At 35.1% G+C, this 11628-nt stretch overlaps 1 protein-coding gene across 1 annotated transcript; it reads right to left on the bottom strand.

Annotated features, from left to right (window-relative positions):
• Nucleotides 1-1895: 1895 nt before the first annotated feature.
• Nucleotides 1896-11151, bottom strand: LOC129869778 (uncharacterized). The gene is made up of 4 exons (XM_055944394.1): nt 10681-11151; nt 8385-8457; nt 3049-3101; nt 1896-2069 (listed from the first exon to the last, which is right to left on the bottom strand). The coding sequence occupies exons 1-4, from the start codon at nt 11149-11151 to the stop codon at nt 1896-1898; spliced, it is 771 nt and encodes a 256-aa protein (XP_055800369.1).
• Between the last annotated feature and the right edge of the window lie 477 nt (nt 11152-11628).

The raw sequence follows: 11628 nt of genomic DNA, 5'->3' as shown, positions 1-11628 counted from the left end.
TATGGCTCCGTAGGAAAAACATAATCTTTTTAGGCATCAACATAGCCTCGTAGGTAACTCATAGCCTTCTTAGGCATCAATATGGCCCCATAGATAGAACATAGACCTTTTAGGCATCAATATAGCCCCATAGGCAGAACAGAGCCCTTCTAGGCAAAGATCACATTCCTGCAGCTAACCATAATAGATTCAAGGGCACCAATAATAATTCAATAGGCTAAAGGCGAGCCAACAACCAACAATCATGTCTACAAGTGTAACAATGATAACTACAACCTTCTTGTATTCATCCTAAGCTTTAAAAAAACATGCCAAAAAAGGGAATAGCCTTAATATATCTTTTTCAATGATTTAAAAAGGCCTATGGATTTCTTAATGAACCCCCTTTCTACTTTATTTTATGCTCGTAATACAATTTAAAACTATCACAAAATAGCAAAACCCCTGCTACCACAACTTCTATGGAGCTACGCCGCACAATTCACAAAGAAAACTATACCAAAGTGACGAGCTCGTAACGTAGAGAAATTTCCGTTAATATGCAAGATAAGATTATCAACATATATGAATAATTAGGAGGTAATTTCTCTAATTTTTTGAGAGTTTTTACGAACTGGAAAATGAGGATTAATGAACAAGATAACCTTTATAATCCACCAACCTAGGGGTCCGCTCCATATGTCTGCTTGTGCAGTCTTACAAAAATGTGAATATATCCCTATTCTAAAGTTGTATGAACAAATGGTTTAATACATTAGAAACTAAACTCGTAGGTCTTCGATTTGATAAGTTGTGGGCCTCATAAATCTGTATATATTAGGAGAAAACCTCTGAGACATTGACCCAATTTTTAGAGAAATCTTTATAAAGGAACTTATGATAATTTTCGCCAACTTTTATTTTGCCACTTGCTTAATTTTAAATATTGAGATATAACACTTGAACACTTAAAATATTACATATTCCTAATTTATTACTCACCCTCTTTGCCTTTCCATGAGTTACGAGTTAATTTAGATGTTTTAAAAAGTCGGGGTGTTACATACTTCCTCCTTAGAAACATTCGTCCTCGAATGAAAATTCTTAGTCACGTGAGTAAGTCCTAAGGAGTTTCCAAAGTTTTGGTAGAGTTTCCTTTGTACATGTGACTATCCAGGAACCTAAAACTCAGAAATTCCAACCTAGGTGTCTCATAAGACGACATAAATGGCTAAGCACCATAGCTCCACAATAACAGTGCGAGGAAAAATTCAACAATAACGACCATAATAATAAGCAATAATATAAAGACCAATTAGGTATCTTTCCTCGCTACACTAACATAATCTTATATTCCATCACCCTGGGGTATGAAACAAGTGAGGATATTTAGACCTCATGCCATCCTCATCTTCCCAAGTCACCCCTTCTCTAATCTTGTTTTTCCATAATACTTTAATCGAAGCTGCATGTTTGGTCCTCAATCTTTGAACCTATTGATCTAATATGGCAATTGGAGTTTCCTCATAGGCAAATTCCTCTGTGATCTAAATATCCTCAACTAGGACAACTCAAGAAGGGTCCCCTATGAACTTCCATAGCATTGATACTCGAGAAGGGTCCTCAGTCCTTTTTTGAAGGACTTCTAAAAGTTAGAGGTAATTTGTGCCCCTCTATTAGATATCTAAGACATCATGCAAACAAACAAATTTTGTAATATAAATTTATGCATAGTTTTTGGCTGTAAAAGTAGTCCTGAATGGTAAGAAGTGGACTCATGTTGTTAGCCTATCAACAATTACCTAAATAGAATCAAGCTTACGTCGCGATTGAGGCAACCCCATAATAAAATCCATATTAATTGCCTCCCACTTCCACAAAGGAATGTCTATCTCCTGAACTAGCCCAACTAGCTTCTAATGCTCAACATTCACATGTTGGCAATTAGGATACTGTGCCGCAAACTCAACAAGGTCCTTATTCATCCTGTGCCACCAGTAGATCTCTTTAATATCATGGTATGCTTTGGTGGATCTTGGGTGAATAGAGTAATAAGAATGGTGTCCCTCTTCAAAAACCATTGTCGAAGCCTGCAGCAACCAAAACATAGAACAACTCTTTTAATCTGAGGACTACATCTCCTACTAAATCCAAGGCTAAAGAATCTTGTTGCTGAGCCTTGCCTCCAAGATGGGATCGTTGTATTGTTGTGACTTCACCTCAACAACTAAAGGTGATATTGTTATTTACTGATCTATGACCCTAGCATCATCAAAGTCTAATAGTCTAAGCGCTAAACTAGTTAGTTGATGGAGCTCTCGAAACATATCTTGCTTCTCCATTCCTAAATACAATAGATTATCAATAGACTTATAACTAAGGGAATTTGCTACTATATTGGCTTTCCCCGGATAGTATAAGATATTCATGTCATAGCCCTTAAAAAATTCAAGTTGTCGGCCCTATCGCAAGTTCAACTCTTTCAATCTAAAAAATATAATGGAGGCCCATATGATCTATATTAAAATCAACGTGAACTCCAAACAAGTAATTCCTCTAAATCTTTAGGGCATTAGTAAATGCAGCCAACTCTAAATCATTGGTCGGGTAATTATTCTCATCATTCTTTAACTGTCTAGAAGAATAAGAAATTACCATTCTGTGTTGCATCAACACACAAACCAGCCTAACGCTTAAAGTATCACAATACATTGCGTAGCCCTTTAGATGTTCTAGTAAGGTCGGAACTGGTGTTGAAGATAATATATCTTTTAGCTCTTGAAAACTCCGCTCACAAGTTGTGGTCTATTGATATTAGTTTTTTTCTGATTCAACTTTACCAAGGGTGTTGCAACTAAAGAATATCCTTCAACAAACCTTCTATAATACCCTACTAAATATAATCAACTTTTGTCAGGGTCGTGATTCTACCAAGTCTTTATGGCTTCAATTTTCTGTACATCAACCTGAATACCAGCATCTGATACAATATTACCCAAAGAAAAACATATAGTGCATTCATAACTCATACTTTGGGATCTTAGAATACAACCTCTGATCTCAGAGTACCTGAAGCACTTCTCGGACAAGGTCTCTATGTTCGTTCTCTGAACTAGATATACCTAAATATCAACGATAAACACAATGACAATAATTCTAAAAATGATATAAAGATACTATTTATCAGGTTCATAAATACTATTGGGGTGTTTGCCAACCCAAAAGATATCACAAGAAACTCAAAATTTTCATATCTTCTCCTGAATGCTATCTTGAAATTATCACTCTCCAAAATTCATACGTAGTGGTACCCTAAACATGAATCAATCTTCGAGAAACATCAGGCATCCTGGAGATGGATAAAAACCCACAATCTTTGGTAGTGGATATTTCTTTTGATAGTCACCTTATTCAGTTTTCGGTAGTCTATACACTTTTGCAATAATCCATCTTTCTTCTTCTCAAATAATAGTGGTTCTCCCCATGGTGACACACTAGGCCTAATGAAGCCCTTATCTAATAAATCTTTAAGTTACTCATTTAATTCCTTTGGTTCTGCTGGTGCAATTCTCTATAGGGGAATTGATATCGGTTGATCATCTAATAATGTAGCAATAGCAAAATTAATCTCTCGTTCTAGGGGAATATCAAGAAGATCATCCAGAAACTCATTAACCACTAAAATAAAATAAAGATTCGATATCTCAAAATTAATATCTTAAAATGGGACAGTATGGTAAATGTACCTTTGGCGATCATTTCATTGCGTTAAGATAGAAAATAAACCTACCATTCAGCATTGTCATATTACCCTTCTATCAAAACATAAACACAATGGGAGAAACTACTCAATATACTTATCGCAACATCTGGCGATGAATATGAATCTTGATGACCTGTAGTGCATATGTGCAATTATAGCTATTGCCAAAACTAGATGATCCCTCTTGGCATCGACCTCTACATGTTAAAATATGGAACCCCGCTCAATGAGATATACTGAGGAAGATGATCCTGTTCCTAATATATATTTGTTGAACCTTGCTTGTTCCTAAATGGACAATATCTTTGTATCTAACACTCTTGGCCACAAAAATAGCATGTTGTGGAACCTGATGGCATCTACTGGCATATGTTTACTGAATGTATCATAATGTGGCTCAACTGATCTAAACTGCTATAGGTCCATGCATTACTGAGATCCTGATGCTCGTGAACTCTTACCCAGACCTGATCTCCCTTGAAGATCAACCTGCTACCCCAGGACTTTTGTTATGGGAGTATAGGTGGTCCCCCTAAATCTCGAGGTCTGGAGACACCTTTGGCCTCTATCTAAAACCTATGGGCCTAGCCCTTCTTTAGTACCCTCTCTCAACTTTCTCATTCGTATACTGTTGATGTCAAAGAACCTTTATGTTCTGAACAGTGGCATGAATTCGCGTGATGTCCATATTTTCATTCTGCACAGTTTGAGAACAAGCCCAATAACAATAGTAAGCCAAAGAACTCAACCCTTATTACTTAGCTCTATAGTACGATTTGAGTAAGAAAAAGGGTAACCATTCTAACATGCCCTATAGCTTTCTGCTTAGAGAATGTGGTGCACAACACATTTATAAATCAGACTTTATCAGACATGACTTGCAGACTCCCTAGGATAAGATGATGCTCAGATACTAAGTTTGTCACTCCTAAAACTCAAGGGGCATAACTGGAAACTAATGCCAAAACTCAGGCCCAAGCCAACCCTGCTAAATAATTTGCTACTACCACATGGTAGATATACATAATCAAGAAAATAAACAAGAATAAATGGGCCTAAAATTAAGCCCTCGGTCGGCAAGGCCCCTATCAACAGCTCTATAAAAGAAACAACTACTCCCAATAGTACATATAAAGAAGTAACTAACTAGACACAAGTCTTGATTTGGTCGTCAAGGCCACCATGATCTCTATACAAAGCTGAAAATAGGTGTATAACAAGACAATGCATCAAATAACTATCAAGCTCGGCAACCCAACAAACTAAACGAACATGACCATAACATAGCTTTAGAACCCACACACTAGTCTGTGAGCCTCTAAGAGTAGTAGAGCTTGGCTGGACAGGGCCCCAACCTACCCAAAAATATATCCAACAACAGTTAAAAATCCTCCAAACTCTGGTAGCTACGAAAGAAATGGGCTAGCCAACCTGATAGAACTAACCCTTCTATTGAGAAGGTCTACTGGGTCGTCCGTCTAGACCTACAGGCATGAATGCAGTGTCCCCAAGAAATGAGGAATCAGTATGAAATAATGTACCGAGTGTAAAAGGTTATTGACTATGAGCAGGTATCACGATATACTAAGAATAATTAGATAAATCAATCAAAAATAAATTAAGCATACTGACCTTCTCCTGATTCTAAATGTATTAAAAATAATCAAACAACAACCTAACCAAGCCCCCATAAGTTCAGCAGGTACAAATAACAAACAAGACCACTTGCTTGGTGTCTCACCCTATTTTAGAACTAGTCAAAATAGTTCGCAACATAAAATGGCTATCCCTCTGGTGTTGAAAAATATTTAGAGTTGCCACCTAATTTCAAGAAAAATATTAGAAAACCAATTTTTTGAAAATTGTAAATGTAAACTCTATTTTGATTTGCGAGGGGAAGGTATTAGGCATCCCTTAGCACCTATTCGATGATAGTCCTTAAAGTTAGTTTTAGAAAAACAATTATGGATATTCATTCATTTGTTTTCTTTAGAAAATGATGATAAGAAAATATTCATTAATTTGAGAAAGAAAGAGGAAAAATACAAGGCATGCCATATATACGTCTATAATATGAATGGAATAAATTTAATAGTAATACATTTATCGTATGGTAAAAATAAATAATAAATAAATATGCTTGAAATATATGAAAACTTTATGTATTAAAATATAGATGAATGTTTAAAGTCATGAATAAATAAGCTTACCTAAATTTATGATAACTAATATGAATGACGAGTATTAGAAATGGTTGCTTTATTTATAGACACGATGTAAAAGAAAATGAATAAATAAGTAAATAAGATAATGGACGAGTGCAGATATATGGATATGTGATATGAATAAAATAATTTGGGTGAAACTTCGAATAAGATTAGTGATGCCTAAAAATCATTAAGTTTTTTAAAATATTAAACTACCCCAAATATATACAAACGAAACATTTAAAAGTCGACAGGGAATAAATATCTATATTCTTATATTCTTCGAATCAACGCTGAGTTATTAATCGAAAGACAAAATATATATAAAGTTTTATCATTTTTCTGCTCGACTCAACTTCCATCATTTCTGAAGGGCCTAACTACCCCTACCCTTCCTATGTTCATTTGGTATTACAATCCTAAAACCATCTAAAAGAAATAAAAACTAACGTTCTAAAGAGTGCGTATCGTTCCAACTTAATATTCAAGAGGCATTGAATTTACTAATTGGATAGGTTCGACTAAAAGGAAATGTAGGTTTCTTAATTAGAAACATCATCAAATAAAACAAATAAGATGACATTTTGCACGTAAAATCTCAAACATGCCTCTAAATTAATTAATTAACATGCTTGAAAATACATACAAGTTGTGAAGGCCAAAATAAATATTAAGTGTGTGTGAATACAAAGTCAAGATAATATAGAGGCAAAGTTTAATTACTACACATGCAAAGGCAATTTTGTTTTACTGACTAGATTAATTATGATAAAGAAAAGCATTGTTAACAATTTCAATAGTTGACGTGCTAAAATAAATGGAAAAATCCATGTGCATAATTTCAAATCAGAACAACATATTAATAATTTATATAAAAAAATCCTTTACTCATGATCTCTATATAATATAATATGATAACTTATTAAAATTCTATAAGCATGATTGTATCACAATATAACATGTAGCTATTTAATAAGGTCTATTAACATGATATTTATTTAATTAACATGCTGAAAAATAAATTGACAGTGATCTATAGACTTGATATCGAAGTAGCTGACATGCTAAAAATATTTATAGAATCTTATAGGCATGATTTTTAATTTTAAAATGTTAAAAAAACTTATTTAAAAATCTATAGGCATGGTTTCTATATATATAGTAACATAATAAATATATTAGATTAAAACTTGTGAACATAAAATCTAAATGGTTAATATGTTGAAATTTATATAAAGCCTACATATAGAATTTTATGTGAATGACATGTTAAAACAGAGTTCAATTTCATAGACCTTGGGATCTTATATAAATGATATTACAAACACATATTTATAATGTAAAAAAGGGTAAAGATTATGAATATCAAAATAAATGATGTATTGGGTAAAATTAAATATAAAATCATTCACTTAGTAAAGAAATAAGTTTTGAAAAATGCCTATTTATTAAAATAGTAATCCAAAAAATAGTCATAGGTTGGTCAAAATTGGGTGTCAGCAGCTTACCCCTTCTTTGCTTGGGAATGAAGGATGAATTAACGAGTAAAGAAATTTGACAAAGTAGCCGATTTTGTCCGACCGATGAAATAATCTCGGAGGCACCCAATGAAATGAGTGGGAGTTGCAAAAATATTGCGGTCGAGTCTTCGGTTTTAAGTTGCTTACATATCTCTGGTTATACTAGAATCAGGTCGTGTGTAGGTCTAGATGGTAGAATCACAATAAATTTTGATCGAATTCAAAATTTGCCCCAATGTTGGATTATGGTAACACCGAATTCTTACGGGTGATGACATACGAAGATGTTTGCATGAATAGAATGAATATGGTCATACTCAAGCTGAGGTTACCTACATATCCCAAGATGTGGGAAATCAAGTTGGATGTAATTATAAGGAACAACTCAGAATGAGTAATGCTCCGTAGTAATTTCTACTAAAGACCTATGGTAGAGAAAAGAACATGAATTTTCAAAAGAAAATGCTCCAGTATCAAGTTATGCTGATGCTAAGACGTGAAAGTGTTATAAATAAAATTCAAATCCAAGCTTTTGAAAATCGAGTCGAGTTGAGTTCTGAAAGAGAATCCTTGACGTAGATAGGGATGCTTGACATTCCACTAGCTTGCCCTAGTTTGCTGCTTACAGGGAGTTCCAAGTTGTAATGTGGTGTCCTTCAAAAGAGGTAAAAGGGTGAAAAGTACCTATCGCAGTTCAAAAATAATAAATTAAAATATTAACTGAAAGAGTAAAGTATAGTTGTCCAAACGATTATTGATGTCTCTGTCTTATGGGATGAATGTGATGTAAACAAAGTAACTGATACTATAAAACCTCCGACTAGCTGGGCAATTGTAATGAAACTCTTGTATCCGACTGTGTAAAGCTTGTGATGTAATGCTTGTATTCGGCGGTGTAGAGCTTATAAATCTAACAGCTGTATCCGACGGTGTAAAGCTTGTAAATGTAACGCCTGTATTCAGCAGTGTAAAAATTGTAATGTAACGCCTGTATCCGATGGTGTAAAGCTTGTAATGTAGCACCTGTATCCGACTGTGTAGAGCTTGTAATGTAACGCCTATATACAGTGGTGTAGAGCTTGTAAATGTAACACCTATATCCGGTGGTGTAGAGGTTGTAAATGTAATGCTTGTATCTGGCGGTTTAAAACTTGTAATGTAATGCCTGTATCCGGCGATGTAAAGCTTGTAATGTCGAATTTAACTGTAGATGTACGATGTTGATGTATGTATGCTCTTGATCGGTGGAGTTTGATAAGGTTTGCTATGTACAGCCTCTAGACGATGGAGTTTGGACGATGTTTTCTATATACAGCCTCCAGACGGTGGAGTTTGGATAATGTTTTCTATATACAACCTTCGAATGGTGGATTTTGAACGATGTTTTCTATATACAGCCTCCAGTTGATGGATTTTGAAAGATGTTTGCTATGTACAACCTCTAAACGGCGGAGTTTGAATGGCGTTTGCTATATACAAGCTCCGATCGGCGGAGTTTGGATGATGCTTGCAATATACAGTCTCCAGACAGTGAAGTTTGGACAATGTTTGCTATATATAGCCTCCAGATGGTGGAGTTTGAACGGTGTTCGCTATATACAACCTCCATACGGTGGAGTTTGAATGATGTTTGCTATATACAACCTCCGATTGGTGGAGTTTGGATGATATTTGACGACGTTCTTCAATTAATGGAGCTTATTTGACGCAGTTAGACGGTATTCTCCGATGGAGGAGTTATTGACGAGGTTAGATTGACAAGCTCCGATGATGGAGTTATTTTTGACAAAAATTAAACTATCCTATTTATCCTATGGGGCCTCTTTGTCTTCAGTGTTTTGATTCGTATCTCAAGCTTACCTATAAAGATTTAAAAGGAAATATTTTAGACAGAAGTCCAAGTATAAAGTACTTCCGATTAATAAGAGAAAGGAAGAATATTTTGGCTTATGATTTCTAGAAGTCGAATGGCGTCTTTAGTAATGTCGCTAGACTTGAGGTTGTCTTCCCTAATATCCTTTTTTTCCTGCGCTTAAAGAAACAAAATTAGTTTGGGAGGGGGTGTTGATTTTTATCGACTCCGGGTTCAAGCCTCGTCACCAGGAACGTCCAATACTTCTTTAGCCCGTCCGTAGTATCTTAACCTAGAGGCTTGGTAGGTGGAATAGTAGAGAAGTATTTTTTTAAAAATAATAGTTTGTTCTTAGCAAAGGAGTATATCATGTGTATTATATATATATATATATATATATATATATATATATATATATATATATATATATATAGAGAGAGAGAGAGAGAGAGAGAGAGAAAGTAATCTACTTTTTAAGGTTATGACATGCTTTGAAGTCCATCAAGCTTCTCTATATCCAAATGTAATCTTTCTTGCAGTCTTGTATTCTGATGACACTTCTCTTGAGTCGTTCGCGAGATTCTTCATTTTCTAATGATACCTAACTAAAAGAGGGTTTTCTAAAGGTATAACCGAACATTTAAGGTTGCCTACATATCCCCAAATAGGAATCAAGTTTGTATGTACTTCGAGGATAAAAGGTGAACATTATGTAATATAATGACCAAGCCTGACTCAGGCTACCTACGTATTCAAGTGGAATTAGGTCAGGACATAGTTCAAATACAATAGAAAGAAAAAATATGAAGGGACCGAATCCGACAAGGATTGCCTACGCATCCCGCCAAGGGAAGTCTGGTCGAGCGTAGTTCTATGTATATGGAAATGATGTTTTGGATTTTCTAAGGGAGAACCGAACCTAATGTGGGATTCCTACATACCCTACCATGGGAATTCAGGTCGAGATGTAGTTCTGTTTCATGAAATGTAAGAGTATATAAAAAAATGAAAGCTAGTCGTAATGTCTTCAGATGTAGTACTTCTTGATGGCATCTGAATTGATTGGCTTCGTCGTCCATTTCTGCCAAGATTATCGCTTCTCTAGATAGTACTCTCTAATCCATGTAAGGACCTTGCCAGTTTGGTGCAAATTTCCCTTTAGCTTCTCCTTGTGAGGAAATATCTTCTTCAATACTAATTGTCTCGATGTGAACTATCCAGGTTTGACTTTATTGTTAAATGCTTTGGCCATTCTATTCTGATATAGTTGAACATGAAAACTTGTGTCCATTCTCTTCTCATCAATAAGCATCAATCTTTCAATCCTACTGCGAATCCATTTTGCGTTATCTAAACGACCTTTTGAATAATCCTTAAAGATGGTATTTCCACTTCAGCAAATATTACTGCTTCTGAACCATAAACCAACATATAAGGAGTTGCCGCAGTGGAAGTTCTTATTGTGGTATGATAATCGAGTAGAGCATATGGTAACTTCTTGTGCCATTGTTTGTGACTATCCACTATCTTCCTTAAAATTTTCTTGATATTCTTATTTGCAGCTTCAACTGCTCCATTTATCTGTGGCCGATAAGATGTGGAATTTTGATGAGCAATCTTAAACTGTTCACAAATTTCCTTCATAAGATTGATGAAACAATGTCCATTTGATGTGTTAGTATCTATGGGTCCAATTAGATCTATGCCCCAAGCGGTAAATGGCCAAGGGGAACCCATAACATTGAGCTCATTTGGTGGAACTCGTATAAAATCTCCATGCGCTTGGCATTGATGACACTTCTGCACGTATCGAATGTTATCTCTCTCCATGGTCATTCAAAAATATCTGGCTCTTAAGATCTTCTTAGCCAGAGGGAACCCATTCATATGAGGTCCACATGTTCCTTTGTGTATTTCTTCTAAAATCCTCGTCACTTCATTAGCGTCAACATATCTCAGCAATCCTAAATATGGAGTCATCTTATATAGGATTTCTCCATTAAGAAAGAAATGATTGGCCATTCTTCTCAAAGTCCATTTTTTCTTGCTCGTGGCAATTTTAATGTATTCTCGTGCTTCTATCAATTCTTGATGTCATAGTACCATGGTCTTCCATCCAATTCCTCATCAACATGAAAACAATATGCGTGTCGATCATATAACTTTACTTCAATAGAGTCGATGTAATTATTGTCTGGATGCTGAATCATTGAGGATAATGTTGCCAAAGCATTGGCAAATTCATTTTGAGATCGAGGGACATGTTTGAATTCAATCCTTTTGAATCTCTTACTCAAACCTTTATGT

This window comes from Solanum dulcamara, chromosome 10, assembly GCF_947179165.1.
Source record: "Solanum dulcamara chromosome 10, daSolDulc1.2, whole genome shotgun sequence".
In the NCBI taxonomy this organism is placed as follows: Eukaryota; Viridiplantae; Streptophyta; class Magnoliopsida; order Solanales; family Solanaceae; genus Solanum; species Solanum dulcamara.
The sequence above is the reverse complement of the archived record's forward strand: the minus strand, read 5'-3'. Positions and strand labels throughout refer to the sequence as shown.